Source organism: Argiope bruennichi, chromosome 2 (genome assembly GCF_947563725.1).
Source record: "Argiope bruennichi chromosome 2, qqArgBrue1.1, whole genome shotgun sequence".
NCBI classification, from domain to species: Eukaryota; Metazoa; Arthropoda; class Arachnida; order Araneae; family Araneidae; genus Argiope; species Argiope bruennichi.
Window position 1 is genome coordinate 26415743 of NC_079152.1, and position 20214 is coordinate 26435956.

At 28.0% G+C, this 20214-nt stretch overlaps 1 protein-coding gene across 1 annotated transcript in view; it reads right to left on the reverse strand.

Annotated features, from left to right (window-relative positions):
* The window catches only part of LOC129989399 (nephrin-like), a 590283-nt gene that overhangs the window by 105985 nt on the left and 464084 nt on the right, over positions 1 to 20214 (reverse strand). The window contains exon 8 of the mRNA XM_056097917.1: positions 12138 to 12428. Within this exon, the coding sequence (XP_055953892.1) occupies positions 12138 to 12428 (291 nt within the window). The remainder of the gene's footprint in view (positions 1 to 12137; positions 12429 to 20214) is intronic.

The following is a 20214-nucleotide window of genomic DNA, read 5'->3' on the forward strand; positions in this document are numbered from 1 at the left end:
TTTTACTTTTGAAAAGAAGAAATAAAGATCTCTTATTTTAATCTGTAATACGGAAGTAGTTTATTTGCCATCTGATTTACCTGAAATATATTCATATAAATATGGTTATAATTATTAAGTACGCATTCAGAGTTAATAAATGTAAAAGAAAAACAGTGTATCTTTATCGGTATCTTACTGAATTCTGTATAGAAATATAATTAATGTGGTCTATGTTTAAAGAAAGTGCATCGTTTTAGTTTACATGATTAGTTGTTTGATGTTTTTGTTTCTAAATGAATGAATTTATTTTTAAAACAAATGATAATTTTGCATTAGCTAATTTATTTGTGGTATAAAAAAGATATAATTGGTTTAAAAAAGTGAGATAAAAGGTATTATTTTATTGAAACTTTCGCAGACTCTAAAACATTTTGCATAAACACAGTTTTTACAGTTCACAGCATCATGAAAAATACAAACATTTTCACGTTTATCTATTGCATTATATTCAAAGGTTATAATAAAAATTGAGATGCCCATATTTTTTTTTTATTTTTTTATGGAATATTATTTTAGACTGTTATTATTATTAATAATAATGGTAAACTATTATTATTGTTGATATAAGTTATTATAATTATTTTAATCACCCTTTACCACAATATAAATTCAGCAGTTTTAAGATATTCTAGGAATCCAGCATGCAATATTTTTAACTTCGTTATCTGTAATCTATTTTATCATATACTGGTAGCTGTAAACATCTTATGAGTCTAATTATGCATAGGATTTACTATAAAATTTTGATTTTACTGTAAAAGTTCTCCATAAGGAAACAGAGAAGCATTCACTGATGTCTTTGGTTACAATAGAAAAAGAGAGAAAGAGAGAAAATTGTCATATGCATTCCTGTTAAGAAACTGACATTTTATATCACATTTCTTCCGGATGGTATAAAAATGCTCAAGTTAACATTTGAAATTTTTGAAAATATATAAAATTATATTTTAACATATCAAAATCGAGACTAGTGGCTATCTAAATATATATTGGATAATATCTTTTAGAAGTTGAAAAGTATTAAAAAATATTTTATAAAGTTTTATCGATCGAAAAAGTAATTCACATTTTTCTTAATATTGCTGGAGAAAGCCACATTTAATTTTTAGATAAGAATCCAAAATTTTAAATCCATATACTTTCTCTATTATTAAAATTTCTTATAATTTTTCATAATACTTTTAAAATTCATTTATTACCATATTTAGATTTAAGAAAATAAATTCGTATGTTTTTAAAATATGAAACTTTAATTATATAATTATTTATAAATTGATTATTATATGAATTTATAAGTAAAAGAACAGCTCATTTAATAAGTATTTAATGAATTCGCTGGTAGGCAAAGTAAAATTATCAAAAAACATGGTACAATTATTATGAAGTTCCATTTGTAGAACAACGTTAATTAAATCTCAGTTGTAACTTTTGGTATAAATATGGCATTTTAAAACAATAAAAATATATTAATTTTATGGGAGGAGTCGGGATATAAAGGTGTAGCCCAGGTGTCTTAGCTCTAATTTTTTTTACAATCGTTAATTCTGCCTTATTATCATAAGAAGATAATAATCGATTGAGTGCATAAAGCCAAGTCATTTTCAACTCAACTCATTTTCGACAATTCGTACAACAGAAAAAAAAAGCTTAATCATTGGAACGCAAAGAATTATATTCAGAATGTTCAGAATCAGTTTTGTATTTATAAAAGCATTGAATTATTACCATAAATCGTTTTGTCTGGAGGCACAGTGCAAATAATTCATGATTTATGAATATGATAGAGGTGATTGAGATCATATACGCATAATTTAAATCTTGCGAGCATTATTTCCCTTTATTTGGCCGATTCTTTTTTACAGAACGTTCTCTAAAATGTAACCTTTTCTCGAAATTCCTTCTTCCGACAGCTTCATTTGGTTAAAAATCATTAAAAATTACTGCAATAATATATCAAGAAGCCTTTTTTATTTATTTATTACTTGAGCTTTTATCTTCCAATTTCATGAATTGCTTCACTTAACCTACCTAAATATGTAACTTTTCTAAATTACTCTGCTTTTGAAGGTCTCTTTTGATTTTTCATCTTTTCTTTTTTACTCACATACAGTATTTTCTGTATATAGATATTTTGGAGTGAACTATTATATATATTTCAAATGCAATGTGAATTAAACATTATAGATACATCGTGGATTCAAAATCAAATATTATGAAAATTCTGAAAGAACCGTTTCGGAAGAAGAAATAGAACAAATTATAACAATGTTCGATTCGACGAAATCTTCTGAATGTTTCTGTCTTTTATTCGATTTAAAAAAATACAACTCAAGGGAAAGTAAATTCCTTCGTTAAAATGGTTGCTGAACTGAATGGAGTATTCCGAAAATTCCTTAGAATAGGAGGAAATAAAAGAGTATTTCACAAATCTTTACGGGGAAAAAAAAAGTGGGAACATTTTCCTTCAATTCTGTTACCACAAAAGTAACATTTTCAAAGCATGTTCATTTTATTTTCGAAATAACAATCTGTTTATTTGGCAGAAGTGTAATGTCTTGTATAAAGGAGAAAATATATAAGGGATACATTATTAGCGCCTTTATTTTCAAGTGTGTTTTTATTATAGATTTCAAATGATTCACATACTTTGACCAAGTAGAAATGTAGTTTTGTCAACATATTATCGTTTCTACTGAATCCAGAGTAGATTCTCTTTTGCACTCATATTGTATTTAGTTTGTCCTTCTGGGTTTTACTATCATTTAAGGCATAACCCATATCACTAATGATGGAAAACAAAAACAGATTTTCCTCGTATAACTTGGAAAGTTAAAGAAACACTTCTATTTATTTTTCATCGAAAACAATTCTTAATAGTATGTTTTGGATGGATGTTTCCCTAACAATTTTACATACGAACAAATGAAAAAGTGAGTGCTTATTAATATTTCAAGCAATGAGGATTTGAAAATAAAATTATTGCTTGGAATATCCACCAATTATTCCACCATTAAAATAATTATATTCTAAACTAACAAAAATATAAATCAATATATTAAAAAATTGAAAATCTAGCTAGATGAGAAACACATAATTGGAACTAGAACTAAGAAATCCGACATAGATATAGGATGAGGAGAAGGAGCACACACCCATTTTTTGAAATTTTATTTAATTTAAATTTAAATGAGATTTTAGAATTTCTCATCGATAACCGTTTTAAAAATATTATTGCAAAAATATAATTTTTATGCTATTTTAAATTTTTAAGAAATAATGTTTAATAATTACAATTAGTTTCTATGAAAATTTTTACTGATTTGTGGAATTTTACTGAATAGATATAATAAAAAAATGTTACGCCAATTTATTTGCACGTAATTAATCAAAAAAGAAAAAAAGAATAAGTGGCAGGGAAGTGGTTGAAAGATGAATAGTTAAGAAAATGTAAAATAGGTTTGCAAGTTGCATGTTTTAAAGAGAAAATTCAAAAATTTATTTCTTTACTGAAGAATTTATCTCTTGGAAATTCCCATTAAATATCCAATATAAAAACGAAATAATCATATAGAGTAATATAATTAGAGGGAAGATTGCTAAATTAGATTTGTTAACTCAATTATTCTTTCATTAAAAATCAAAAAATAATGGGAAACGTAGAAGGAATGAGGAAAAATAAGTTAAAAAAATCGAAAGCTCCAAAACTGCCATTTACATTAAAACATTATTACAAATTAATAATTTTGTCAACATTATTAAAAATTAATATTGTTAAAAATTGAATTATACCCATATATTATTTTACACGGGGGCATATGATTCCATTTTTTGCAACAGTTGTAGACTGGACAAGTTGAATCCCTGTCCGAAAGGTGAATTCCTAACTGCAGTAACTATGATAGAAGAAAGTTGATGAAAGAAAAGTCAGAAAGGAATGGAAGTCTCTTTTTTCATCCCCACCCCCTCCCAACACAATGAAATTATCACTTCGGAGGGATCTGAGGCTCGTGAAATGTTTGATGTCTCCCCGCGGGCCCACTTCCGATGGGACCTGTGGGGCCCCCAATGATGGTAGAGGAGCACTTCTCACAAAGTAGATATCATTCTTTTTATTCTTTTTTTGGCAGAAGACGTGCGACAAGGCTGCTCCGCCTTTTATGGTACCAGAAAAATAATTACGTTTGAGCCCAAGGCCCCACATCTGTCTCGTCTTCTATCTGTTAACTGTCTGATCATGGCGTGTATTGTTGCGAGAGGTCAGAACAGCAGTTGCCCATGGTAATGTGCTTTCGAGATGGAAAAGACAAGACAGGGGAAAAAAGCATGCTTTTGTATTCTTGTAACGTTACCAGAAACAAAACAGTGGCTTCTTCCAGGTAATCGTATTAGAAAGATCTTAGTTTTTCGGCAATCTTAGCGCTTTTTCGTTGTTAAAATGTTTTGCAGCATTAATTCTTTCTAACATTTTTTCTGGTGCTTAAATTAAATATTAAAAATAGTTTTTTGTAATATTATTATTTTATCACAGTATTAATTTTTAATACATGAAACACATAAACTCATTTAATCGGTACAATTATCAACTAACGATATTTTCTTTTTTAGCGCTTAAAATTAAAATAACTTTACAACTTCTGATGACATAATATTAAGAATTCCATTGAGTATACGTATAAGACGCTTTAGAACCAGCGGTTTACTTGACCATTTGGTCTCTAATATTCCAAAGCATAAAATTACTCCTTTTTAATGTAAAATATCTACTACATCTTTATAATCTATTTATCAAATGAGTTACAAACAAAAGAAGAAGTTTTTTCGATTTTTCAATGTTAAATGTTGCAGAAAATGTGAAAATTCATTCGATTTTTCCGCATTGATTGCTTCCCAATTCCTTCGAACGCACTTTGAGTAGCTGGAAAATATTATCGAATCAATAAGTGGGTTCTCGCTTCTTTGATGTTGGTATAATGTTACATCGCTATTGACGGTTCATGTCTTTTACGATAGGGGATTGATCAAAGAATGATTATAAATTAACTGACCATATTACTCATGTTAACTATTAGATACACCGGATGGTCAAGTGCTTGATCAGGTGACTTCGTGAATTATTTCTTGCCCACAATATCTTCGTTGTTCCAAATAATGTAGAAGGTTTATAATTTAAAACACATTAATAGAAAAGAATAATAAATTCTACATTTTTCACATTTAATTCAAAGCATGCGTCAACTTTGGATGTTTCTGTTGATTGTGATTTATCATACTTTTACTACTTTACCAATGACAATAATTATTCGTCGTTGAAAATTGTAAAATATATTTATTACAGTCTATATATTATTTCATGTATCAGAAAATTAAATAGGTTCCAAATGCACTGATCTGTTAACTGCAATGGTTTGTGCATGTTTCGACTTTGTTTTTTTACCTGAATGTTTTTGTGTTATCTTGAGGAATAAAGCCTCGATATCTTATTAATATTAATATTATAATTAGTGAACGAGCCCATATTAATATTATAATTAGTGAACAAATATAATTAGAAACTAGCAACGAGGTATTCAGTTATTTAATATTACACAATCACTTTACTACAAAGTGAAATATTCTCAAGGTAAATTTCCTTTTCTCTAATTAATATTTGTTAATTAAAAACTTATGGATATCATTGTTTACATAAAACATTTTTGTTGGAAGAAGAGAAAATTTCCTTGTATAATTCACAAAATAAAAGCTCATGTAAAAAATTAGTTTAATCAAAAACAGCTGGAAACTAATTTCATTTTTATTTTCCCAATTTTCTAACACTCACTTACATCATTTTTATATAATTTTAAAATGCTGAAAAAATTGTGAAATAAAAATCAAAACATGTTTTTTTCCATATTTTTCCAATACCAAATTAAAGGATTTTTTTAAAAACAAGCTTTTATATTCCAATCTTTGGGAAATATTTCTTAAGCTGGAATTAATGTGTTTACTCACTTATTATAATTCATCTTTAGATAAATGGAATTTAAATATTCAAAAAAAATTCGTTTTCATTTATATTTCACCTCAAATCCACTTGCAAATTCAGAAAAAAAATTTTTTTGGTAAATTAATTTTAAATATACCGCTAATTTACTGGTATAACATACTTCATGCATGATGCGCAAAGTTTTATAGATATGGATAAGTGTTGCTTTTTTGTAATAAATGAATATAATTATAATATTTATCTTTTTATAATATAGAAATTATTGAATGTAAAATGTATAAAATATAACATTTCAAATATTATTACTGTTATGAAATATTGTAGTTTTGTTTTCTAATCCAGAAATGAGACTAAGTTTATAATAAAATGCCTTGTTTTCGTTAAATTTCAAAAGATAGTAAGTAAAAAACTTCATCTTAAATTAAAATGCAATGAAACTCAGAAGATACTGTACTTAATTATTTTGTTGACTGAGGGATATATGAACATGAATCATAGGTATTTTGCATTTAGATTTAAATATGAAGTTAGATTTATCGGTTTTGGAGCCTTAAGTGTCTTTCACGGCTTTTAATAGTGTTGGTATGAAATATATTCGTTGATCATTCATCACTATGAAAATTAATATCATGTTGTTAAAAACTTGAAAGCATGGATATTTAGTGGAGTCTCCTGTAATATTATTTCTGTTTATGGAAGCCAACGCTAAATTTTCCTTTCAAATAATTTGTTTATATTAACTTATAATTATCTTATATTGAGTTGTAAATGCATTATTAAAATTCAATTCTCAGATTTATTCAAATATTGGCTCTTCTGGCAAATATTTTACTTTCAATAAGTTTATCTTGCTTAACTTGAAGCTCATGATTTGCCTACGAAATAATTGTTAAACTTAAATTAAACATTGTAAATATTAATTGTTAATTTGTTGTTAAACATGAAGTTCTTAGACTTTAAAGTATTTTTTTTTTGAAAATTTACATTTGTGTATGAATCATCGTAATGAAATCAGGTTCAATAACATTAAAGAGCTATTGTTCGGTTTATCTATATCCAAACTTCCGAGGTATTACAAATTGTTTTTTTTCTTATTCTTCATTAAATCAGTACAAATAATAAAATAAATTTTTGTTCTAAGCATTAAAAATTAATATATATATATATATATATATATATATATATATATATATATATATATATATATATATATATATATATATATATATATATATATATATATATATATATATATATATATATATATATATATATATATATATATATATATATATATATATATATTTATCATGGCATTAAACATTTGAAGAAATAGTGAACATGGCTTGAATTTCAGTTCAAATATAATAAATTGCATTGAAAATTCAAGCAAAAAATATATTAAATGATTGAAAAACTATTTAAGGAAGTCTTGCAAGGCAATGAAATTATTATATTAAAAAAGATATTTTCTTTTAAAAATATCAATAATATATAAAATACAAATTGGTACAGTACAATTTTCGACATTGAAGTAGAAAATGACACGGTATGAATCTATATAACAAATTTGTACACTCTATATCTTATTTTTTAGTAGATACTCAGATACCTTACCATTTTTTTAGAGTACTCAGCTGTAAAGAATACTAAATCAAATGAATTCCAAAAGTAAATTTTTTGGGTAAATAATTTATATTAAAAACAAAGTCTTCCAACCTGAATAACTTTCAAAAAAGATCTTTAATTTGCTAGTCTACCATAGACGTTGCAATACCATTTAATAGAGTTAATGTTGTGCTTTACTTGATTCTAGTAAGGCTGCATTTTTTATATCAATATTTTGAATGTGATAAAGAAAAACCTTATGTTATATGATTTTTGTTTGCAATATTTCCAGAAGAATTTGTGAAAATAATGCTGTAAAGTGGTAAATATCTCTAAAGAAATATCGCAACAAACTTCTGGAAAATATCATTTTAGACTGGATTTCCTCCTCCAAGAAAAAATACATTCCAAAATGTGTGAGACTTCCACAGCATTAGAATTAATTTCCCACGCAGTCAAGGATATGTAGGTTTTAATTCATGATATCACGTTCATGAAATAGTTAATTCAACTTAAGCCTTAGAACTCGCAAATCTATTGATAAATTATATTACACAAATGTGTGCCCTTTTCTTGTCTAATGAGAAAAACATATGATGGAAGATCATATTAGAAGTTACTATATCCATAAAATATTTTTCGATAGCTCACCAATTTTGATCCTATATCTCCTCTTTACTCCAAATTTAAATTCGAAATTAAAAATGTGAAGATTTGAACCTAAGAAGTGAAATAAATCTAAAATCTACTAAGATTCTTATTAATTACGCTCAAGAAAGAAAACCACATCCCAGTTCGTCAGTAGTTGAAGTGTTCGAAGAAATGAACATTCACGTAAGATGTAATGAAAGTATTGATAATGATGTTAAAAATGATGCACAATTATGTTAAAAATGATGAACAATTTTGTTAAAAATAATTTTCATAATGGACTTTATATAATTATTTAAATATGGCTCAACTTATTAAATCAAAACTTACAGAATGGATTATCGAAATGCTGATTTTGTATCAATCACAAGGAATTCAAAGATATAATTATATGAAATCCTTAGATTTAAATATTCATACATTTTAATATTTATACTACGATTTAATATTTTTATTTTATTTTCAATATGGCTTTTTCTGAAAACTCTTTATAATCTATTATAAGGTTCAAAGAAATTTTTACTTAAGACTATACAGCCAAATACTAATTAGTATAAACGAAAGGCCATGCTTCGTAGTTTCTTTATTTTACAATCATACAGCTTCCAAATAACATTTATGTAATGTTTAATTTTCCATGGGGTATCTCTATGAATCTGTAGAAATTCCTGTTATTGAAAATGTTAAAAAGGAATGATTTTGTTACAGTGGAATCACGATTTTAATTTTTATACGTTATTTTGCTTCTTCTAAGATCTTTTATGCTTTATTTTGTACTTTTTTGTAAATATTCTACACGAAGATTACTCTAATAAACCATGAGTTATATCTGATCAGATTAATCATAAGCGTTGACATGCATAATATTTCTCTGATAAAACCACATAATACTATTTACTCAATTTTGTTTATTTAGCAATTCAAAAGTTGGTATGACAAATGATGATATAGTTATACCACAAAACGTTGGATATGATCCAATCATCGTTAATGCATTTCATTCTATATTTCAGCTTTTACTGACAAATTCCCATAATATTCTCTCAAAAATCGCAGTGGTTCTTAACATTTATAATATTTTGTACGAATTTCTCAGTATTAATTTTCATCATTTGATCAACTCTATTTCACTTTTGAAATAGAGTTGGCAACAGGATTTATTTGTAAATATTAATTTTTTTTCTATTTAAACAAAGCATTATTATTTATTTTCAGACATTAGAATGAACTTGCAGCCAAGAACGTACAAGAACTTGCAGCCAAGAACGCACCACGGGGAAGTGAAGGAGATACTGTGAAAGTGGTCCTCCATCAGATTATTCCTTAGTCGCTAGTTTGGTGGCAGCAGTTATATTAGAATAAATGATTGAATGTGATATTTTATTCTGCAACACGTGTATGATATGATTAATATGTAAAAAAAGGCAAAGGATTTTTATTTTTCATGTCTTCTTTTTCATATGCACTGGCATTTTGTTGAAAGAATTTAATTATTGATACAGCAATTTTTAACTCTTTAAAAGTGGCAAAATTATGTTGCTTGGTGTAAAAATTGCAGATTCTGCTTCATGTTCATGCAATTCTTAAAAATGGCAAAATCGCATTTTTATCTCTAATTCAATTTCAGACGCTATTCTTTATTTACATGAAAGATGATTCACATTACTGTTTCATAATTCTGTAATCATAATTTTGTTGAATCGGCATCATATATAAAATTAGCATCTCAAATTAAGTAGCCAAAATCGAAAATACTGCTAGAGATAAAATATTAAATGGAAAGAAATGCAAGAAAATTTATTTTCTTAGCAAAGGAACAAATACCGATTGAAAAATATCATATAATATTTAGCACATCATTTATAATAAACATTACGTAATTTATTTTATTATTTTAAGAAACGCCTAAACCATTTACAAACTAAATTAGAAAAAATCTGACATATCTCTTTTATTAAACTTTAAGTAATAGAGTAAAAAATTTAATGCAAATTATAGACTCATTGAAAAGGCAAATATTAATGGAAGATTACCCAATATGATACTGATATTCAGAAGTCTCAATATTGAAAATAACTTTATGGTAAATACTTTCTAATGTTTTCTAACAAAAAAGAAAAATACCATCTAAAATATATTTATCAGGCACTTAAAAAAAGTAAAGAGGTTTTTAGTTTTTTTTTTTTAATTACTTAAAAGATTCTATTTATTGTGAATTTTGCTTAACTAGATAGTTTTTAATTGAAATATGTTGGTAATTCGACATTTCCTTTAATTCCTTGAATTTCTTACTAGAATAATGTCAAACTTATTCAAATATAGTTGAGTTAATTCAATATACAGATATATACTGAACATTGTATTCATTTCTGTGGCTATTTTATTATTTATCTACATCCGTAAACTGAATATTCAATTATTAAAAGAGAATAAGTTTTCCATTCATTAATTCTATCGAGAGATCGCAAGAAGTTTTAAAGTTCTCAGACAGAAAAATTTAAATGATTAAAAACCCAGTTTTTACCAAATTTTAAATCCCCTTTTTTTTCACCTCATTTTTTTTTCGTAAAATCTATTTCGCTTACTGTTTTAGCTGAAATATGCTTAACTAGTACATTTTTTTCATTTTCAGTAGAATTTAATTACAATAATACTCTCATAAAAAATTTAATTCTTCTGTACATTGAATATATTTAGATAAAATATATATAAATTTATCCTAAATGTCCAGTATTTGTCTTTAACTATTCAGTATTTAACTTCAATAATTACCAATAACTTTTTAAGAAATCTTCTGCCATTTCCAGCAAAGGGAAATTGTCTATGGTATAATCTCACTTCATAATTTTTTAAGGAACATAAGAACTTTTATGTTATTAATGCTTCTAAATTCTGTAAAAAAATATCTAAATTTTATAGGCATTTCCATGAAAACATTTAAATTACAAAAAATTACTACCTTCACTTTTCAAAATCTTTCGCATCATTCTGAAATATTCTTTATCACAGAATTTTGAAGGTTATTTAGAGCATTGAAATGAGTTTTTAACCACATTTAATGGAACATAAGTGACAAACCTTTAGATTAATCAATAATGTACCCTTTTTAAAAAGGTGTTTATTTTTGTAATGATAGTTTGGGTGTATAGAGATAGATTATTTTTTGTTATGTAAAGCTATAGACTAGTATTTATTTTAAATAAAAACTTCGAAAAAGTTATTGTTCATTAAAATAAGTTGTACCTTGAATGATTGTTTTGTGTTATTATGGTCCGTCACTTTTTTATTTTTACGTTATTTTTTTTTAATATTTTTTAGACTTTTTTCTCATTACTTTCTAAGTTTTTTATCACATACGGAACAACAATAGATTGCATATTTATCTTAATCTTCCCAATTTTTAATTAAAAATAAATTTAATCGAAAATGTACCTCATAGCGTCTATTACGTTTGCATATTAAAGGTTAAGTAATATTTTTTAATTGACAACATTTGTCTCTAGACTTGACATTTTATTATTTCACTTCCTTCCCCCCCCAAAAAAAAAAATCAGATGCTTGCAATATCCTTTCCTTCCGTTTTTCATATTTTCTTTTCTCTTTTATTATATGAATGCACAGGTTTAGATCCTTTTTTGCATTTTTGACGCTGCCAAAACCAATCACTTATAAAAGATATCACATCGCCTAACATCACTGATCAATTTTCAAATGCTTTTTCAATATTTTTTCGTATTTTGAAAAGCTTTACATTTATTTTTCTGTATGATATTTTATCAATATATTATATATTATAATTTATTATTTAATTAATATATTTCTTTAATTACGTTAATACAGTTCTACTCACACTGAACTCTGAGAAGTACTTCATCGCTGATGCTCTCGCCCTCGAGATTGGAAGCCAAACACCTGTAGCGCCCTCTGTGAACCTTTTGCACATTCTGTATGATGAGGGTATTGTTTCTCAACATTATTCCTTTTGAAGGATCGTGTGGTATAGCTTTCGAATGGAATCTCCATCGTATATCAGCTGCAGGAGGATTGGCCTGGATGTTGCATTCCAAATGTACGTCGCTCCCTTCTCGAATTAATTCGTTCTGTTGGCTGGCAGTGAAACTGATAGAGACGATTGGGGCATCTAAAATATTAAAAAATATTCTATTAGTACATAAAAACAGCACTTCATGTTCACTGGGAAATTTATTAGGGATAGATATACAGTTAAAAAACGGACAAAGTAACCTAATCCTTATGATTCTATAGATTCTTCTTGTTCATATGGGCTGGACATCTGGAATTTATCAAAAAGATTAACAGTATTAACAATAAAGGAGGATTTGGTGTCTATTCTCAGCATATGTATAGTTAACTTATTGAAACTCCCTTTCCAAACCACTTATTCATAATCACTACATGCCAAGTCAATATAACTTGCAGATGCACGCCGCTCGCTTGAAAATTAACCCGTTCTGTTGGCAGGCAGTGAAACTTACGGCGAAAATTAGGGCATCTGGGAATATTAAAAAAAATTTGATAGTACATAAAATTAGCACTTCATTCTCACAGGGATATTTCTAGGTTAGATACACAAGTGAAAATCAGACCTGGTAGCCTAAAATTTATGATTCTAGAGATTCTTTTTGCTCATATTATTTGGGCATACCATATTTATTAATAAAAGGAAATATTATTTAAAAAATTATATTAAAGGAGGCTTTAGGATCAACTCTCAGCAGGTGCAGAGTTAACTTATCACAATTCCTAATTTATAAAGTGTGTTTTTCATGATCACTCTGTGTCAGGTCAAATCATTATTGGCATTCTAAATCTATTCATCGCAGCAAAAACCTATCTGAATTGGCATAGCATGAAAATGTTAGATGCCATTCCTTTAGGTTTCCCATTAGTTCCCTTATGTCTAGTCGGCCATAGCAAATCCTGTCGATACTACTTCTTTCAGTGGTGGTGTAGGGTCGGCTGTGCGTAAGAAGTCCACTTACATACCCATATAGAAATGGAAGTTTAATGAATACGAATCAAGAAAAAGAGGATTTATATGCCTAAAAGTAGCTTCATGTGTACTTTAGCAATGCATTCACCATATAACGTTGGAGTGAAGTCAACGTGGAGTAGCGAAATGAAAGAGCTGAAAAATGGAATAATGTGGTGTTCCATCACGTGTGTCATGATTGATAATGATCGAATATAGTTCCAAAAATTTTTTACTTAGAATTGTAAGTTACTTTATTGAATTTTATTTATTCACACATGAAAATATTTTGTTATTTTTAATTTTTATTGAATACATAAAGGGCTTGTAGTACTTATTTGCTTTGAGTGAGATTGTTTGACATTGAAAAATTTTGCTCTCACTAAAGTTTTGAAAAGAAAATGTGAGATATAAAGAACATGAATTATGTGATCAAATACGAACAATTTCTATATATATATTTCCAAGTTTGAGGAGAAAAGTTAGATGAATTGTCTATGTTCTGCAATTTTATAAAAATACACTTGAATTCACATTTTAGAGTGAAGATTAGGTAACGGAAACATTTAAGGAACCGATCAGACGTTGATGGAGAAGAAGAGGAATTTGATTCATTCCTCTTCACAAAAGGGATATAATGGTCTAATATTTTTTTTTCAAATAATGATTTTATTAGTTTTGAACAATAAATTCATTTCAGTAAAAATAGACCAAATTCTTTTTCTTCTTCACAAAAATCATTTGAACGAATCTTCCTGATTAAATATGATTTGAAGTACATATTTTACATAACTGCAGTACAGTGATAGTTTATCCAGTCTTTCTGGAGAAATTCAAAAAAAAAAAATAGATAAATTATAATTTATCAGATAATGTATTTTTTAAGTAAAGAGATTTAACCATTGTTCTTAGAAAATTAAATCGAATGTATTTACAAACGTTTCGAGAACCTAGCAATATTCAGTTCATTGTATTTATTATATACGTATATAAAATATTAAACAAGCAAATATAATGCTAAAAATAAAAATATAGCAACAGAAATGAAAAAAAAAGAAAGTAAAAAAAAAAATCGAAAGTAAAACGGAGTACAGGAGAAACAGTACTTGAAAACACAAAAATGCAAATTTGACACTCCAGTTCATAATACTTTTCTATACTAATATCAAGACTTTGTTGAAGCTTTCTTACTCGCATTTATTGTTGACACACACACACACACATAGATATACAGATATATATTGTGTTTCTATAATCATACGGTTTATATTAATCTTCATATATTATTGTTCAAATGAAGCATTTTATCTTTTTTTAAAACAACCAAACAGATCTTGATACTTTTTTTTCACAATGACCAGAATTTATCCGGAAAAATTATAAAGTTAAAAAATAGAATTATAACAAAACAAAAAAACCAGTCTTAGAGTCCTCTTTGGAGATTTGGATCTTCATCTTAAAAAATCTTAATAATTGTTGAATCTCACCATTCACATAAAAGGATTCCTTTCAACTTAGGGACTAAAATATTTCAAAAAAAAGTTTCTAAATCAAATAGTTCTAAATTTTTTCTACCTTCATTCTTCAAAAGAATATTTAGAAACATTAATGATGAATACTTTAATTTCTATTGTGAATTTAAGGAAATTTTTATCACTAAATAATTTTATTTTATCGTTAAATTACTGTTCGCGTTTACTGTACGCGTTAATTACGGTTCGCAATTTCCTTGAAAAATATTTAAATATAATTTGTTTCTGTTTTTTTACTTTTCTAATGTTTTATAATTATTTCATAAGATGATTATTGGCATTCAATCAAAATTATGTCCAATATTGGGAAACCTTTCTTGGTAATTATTTTATAATCAGCCAGATTTTTGAGCGATTTAATGTTTAAATATCTGGATTCCTGTGATATATTTCTTTGACTTTTCAAATGCAAAACATGTTATTTAGGAATTAAATTAAGAAAATGCGGAGCCTCTGAAATAACTATGAAGAAAATACTTTGACGGCAATTATTAGAAATGCATATATCATTTTTTTAATCTCTGTTGGTTTAAATGTTTGACAAATGTACCGCATGACATATGTAAGAACATATTCTGCTGGTATTAAATTTGCTCCACTAGTAAGTAAAAAATGTTAAAATAATTCGCAATGTATTATATCTAAGCAGGTAACAATTTCAGCTCATAAAATCAAGTACATTTCAGAACCACAATCCACAAAGACCCATTGAGGAGTTAAATAACCTTATTTAACCATAGCTTACGAAACGAAATTATAAGTAAACCGTTCTTCAATTCACATTCCGTCATGTATGCATATCATTACAATATGCACAATTCAACCAATCCGGTTCTCAAAGCTTGAGCCGGTTGCAAGTTACTCACAAAGCAAAGGTCAAAAAGATAGAGCTGCAAGCTGCTTTAATCCGAGCTGCTGGAATTGCTAATTACGAGACCCAGCCTTTCTGTGTGGTGAAGCAAAGGCAAATCTGGAAAGCGTCTCGACTCAGGATTAATTCCTCCGCAATTGCGGGCGTCAGAGTGGGCGAGATCACGGATCCAGTTCAAACAATACTGCAGGTATTTAGTTAAAAGTTTAAAATATCATTTCTGGGGAGCATCTTCCTTCCTTTGTGAGCTCGGCTCCGTGGGAGAAGAACAACATTTGGTATTCAAAGCGCATCTCAACAGGTTAATTTAGTCAAACGCTGGGGAGCGTCTTTCTTAATTAAATGAATATGCTAATCTAATTTTACTCTTTTAATGTATGTCTTTGTGAAGTTCTGAATACAAGAGTGTTACTTAATGATATGTGTCGGCTGGATACAGCTATGGGAATGGAGGAGCTGTACTCGTCAAGACCTTCAAAATCGAAATAATTCTTGATTCATTGATTTTCCATTGCAGTCTCTTAACTCTCGTCTTTGTACCTCATGTACCAAAATAATTCCTGTAATTCGTAATAGGTCAGTAAATCGTTCTATTTTTCAAAGATTATCACTTCCCAGTATTTATATCAATATTATATAAAAATAAATCTTTTCTATTATTGATATATCAAAATTTTCGAACACATTTATTAATTTACTAGCCGCCTTTGGCGACCAGCCGGTGCGCCAATCTTAATGTTCGTTTAAATTTTAATAATTAAATATTTTACGCTACTTTAATAGATTCTTCATCAAAATATTTAAAAACTTCTAATTTTGATAGCCATATAATTCACTCATAATATTATAAATGCCTTCAGTCATAACGTAATATTATCTCTCTAATTTTCTGTTAGCTCCCGTAGAATTTAAGCTTTAAATTAAAGTGGAAAGAATTAATCTGCAATTAATATCATAATATTTTTTACTGAAACAAAGCATTTTTTTATAATATGATTACTGATAACAGAGTCACTGAGAGTTTAAACTTTATGGGCACTAAAGAATATCTTTTTTAATTTATGTAATATCTCAAGACTTTGTCAACAAAATTTTCTGAAATTCATCATGAACAGATCGATTAATTAACAATGTTTCATTTTAATAAAACACTAAGAAAATAAAACGAATCGTTTAAAATAATCGGTCGAACACAGGTTTAAAAAAAGTACTTAAAAAAACGATGTACTTAAAACTATAAGCATATATAAAAATATATATAACTAACATAAAAACAATTTACTTACAAAAGCATGCAACTAACAAAAATAATTTAAATCATTCGTTGGTTGTCATGCCAACAGTCAGAACATAATGCGCATGCGTGAATTTTCTTCGCCAGTTACGTTAACGCAAATGCGTGAATTTTTCTACGCCAGTTGGGGTAACGCTATGCAGATTATACATTTTTAATTTCCTTTATTCTGTGTTATTTTAATTCAAAAGTACTTCAGAATGAATCTGAAACATGGATTAATTAACAATGTTTAATTTTAAATGCATAAAACATTAAGAAAATAATCAGAATCGTTTGGAATAATCCGCCGAAAAATCTTAACCCTAGCCTTATTACTGTTGGGAGAAAAAAACAACAAAAGCCTTACTCATTTGGCGGTGGTAAAAATGAAAGATTTTTTTGGCGGAAAAGTTGGCGGTGGGGAAAATGGAAGATTTTTTTGGCGGGAAAGTTAGTTTTTAATTAATAATTAAAATTCTAGTTAAAATTTCAAAAAAAGGGACCTCAGGTGCACATTCCCGACCTCTAAGGTATACATGCACCAAATTTGATAGCTGTATGTCAAACGGTCTGGCCTATAGAGCGCCAACACACACACACACACACACACACACACACACACACACACACACACACACACACACACACACACACACACACACATTGAGCTTTATTATAAGTATAGATTTCTGATTCTAAGTTTAACAATGACTCACAATTTTTAACTAGTCAAATCTATTAACCCCCATGTCTATGGATTACAGTTGTATAATCATTGTCTTTATATTTAATAGAACGAATTGTTAAAGATTTGCTTTTGTAGTAGAATTTTAAAAACAATGTAATTTAGTTTCTGTTATCATCCTAAAATATCTTATCTTAGATAAATTCATGAAAGCGTTAGTTTTTTTTATACATTAAAGTAAAACTATCTTTTAAAGTGTATGACTATGATCGGGATAAATTTTTCTGAAAAACGCTCTAAAATAGTTATACTTTTTAATTTTTGCAGAAGAAAGATTAAAAAAACATGCATGACATGCATGAAATGAAAATTTAAAATTAAGTAATTAAAAATTGTTTCAGAAAGTGGAAAAGGGGCTAGGCTAAAAGAGGCTTGAATTCTTTTTAGCTTAAAGATTTGTCAAACGATTTGCTTAAAATTTTACAGATAGTTTAAGAAATATGTTACCGAGTTCCTGGACTAAAAAAAGCCGTATTTATCTCCACTCTGAATATTTGGTTTCTGCTGAAAAATAGTATGAAAATTTCATTATTTATTACGTTTTTAAGTATTATGACAATTATAAAATATTTCTAAATGAATATATTACTTATTCTCTATTTCAGAAATTGCAAAATATTTTGAGAAATTATGATACCAAATTTGAACAAAAATATCTGGAATTTATTTTTATTTATGAGGTTTCTCGCAAGAAAATTCTATTAAATATTAGACTCTAATTAAATATATTAATTAGACTCTAATTAAATATCTGAAATTCTATTAAATATTAGACTCTAATTAAATATCTAGACTCATTTATAACCGTTAATTAACATTAAAACTTTAATAAATGGAAATATAAAAAGCACTGTAACTTCCTGGTAAATGGGCTTAGAAACAAAATTCAAGCTAAGCAAAAAAAAAGCTGAACAAATTTTAAGAGCATTAAATAAAAATATTCATATTTAAAAAAAAAAAAAAAAAACACGTTATTTTCTTAACGTAGTCACTTACCTAAAAAAACTCGTTTAATTTTTCATCTATTATATCATTGGCTGATGATGAAATTGATATTTAAAAATGTGAGAAGTGGATTTTAGTTTATTTCACAAATTTTAAAACCTTTAATATGTTAATTTACTTAATAATTTATTTTACATTTTTCAGAGTAGTCTAACAAATAGTGGTGCAGAATTAGATTTTAATCTTCGCGTTATTGAAGATCAGAAGCATCGGACAGTATCATTCAAGAAATATGAGAATTCAGAATCTACTGACAGTTCGAAGCTGAAAATTGAAACCAAGAATATAAGCAGACTTTATGATCGTAGGATTGGAACATAAAAGAAATTGTTTACCATGAAGAAAGATTGTGAAGAATCTGAAATTGAATATGTCAGCTTTAACTTTTAGCCCCTACATCAGTTGTGTGCTCACTTGTAAACTGCGCTTCTAAAGGCAAAACAAGAGAAAGTACTGAGTCTTTCAAGGAAAGCATCTTTCAAAGGATTCACAATTCTGGAGCTGTATTTTATGATCAAGCGAAAGTAAGTATGAGCTCTTTTGAGCAAGCAACTATGAAAGATTGAGGCACTTAAACAAATGAATATCTATAAACAACAAAATATGTAATAGAAATATGATGGTATAGAATCATTTTTTCCCTAAAGATGCTAGTGAAATTTTGATGTAAGAAAGTAAAATTACTTGAAGTACGTATGCTAACATTCTGTCCCATATCACGAAGAAATTAAAGATTTTTAGAAATTTTTAGTGATTATTCATAAAATAACCGAATTAAATATTAGAGTTTCAACAGCAAAGCTTATTTCTTAATATTGTCACAAACGTGTAATTTTGCTTCCCATCACGAATAGTATCATCATAAAAAAGACCGTTTTACAGTCATATGTATTGGATGCTGTCGAATGCCGAGCCAGTGACAGTCTTGGCGACAAACTTGGCATCAATTTGGCGACTTGGCGACGAATTTGGCGATTTTGGCAACAAAGTGGATAATTCTCGAAACTTCGAGAATTTTGTCGACCCGTCCATTAGGCAACTAGATATGCCAGGCTGGTCTAGAAAATTCTAGCCCCGCTTCCCGGGAACTATAAAAGGCCGGCACTCGTGAACTGTAGGCGGAGTCACTGTCAAGTAACGAGTCTTCGAGAGGATAGCGATGGAACCTGTGGAGCTATTGCTGTGTGCCGAGTCCTGTTGTCTACTGTGGAGACAGCGTCGCATCTTTTGTGTAGTAGCCAGTTGTGAGAAGAAGTGAGTCAGCAACTATAGCTAGAAGAGACAGTGAGAAGTTCAGCCATTGGAGAGACCGTAGAGCGAAGATCCGAGGATCCCCTCTCAGGCTGGATTCTGTCTGGCCGCTTCGTGTGTTGTGGACGATTACTACTTGTGGGCTACTATTGTATGTAGTGTGCTACTGTGTGTTGTCCTGTGTTCGTATCTGCTGTAAATGTTTGTCGTCGGTGTATTCGTCGTCTTTGTGTACTCGTGTCTTCGTGTAAATA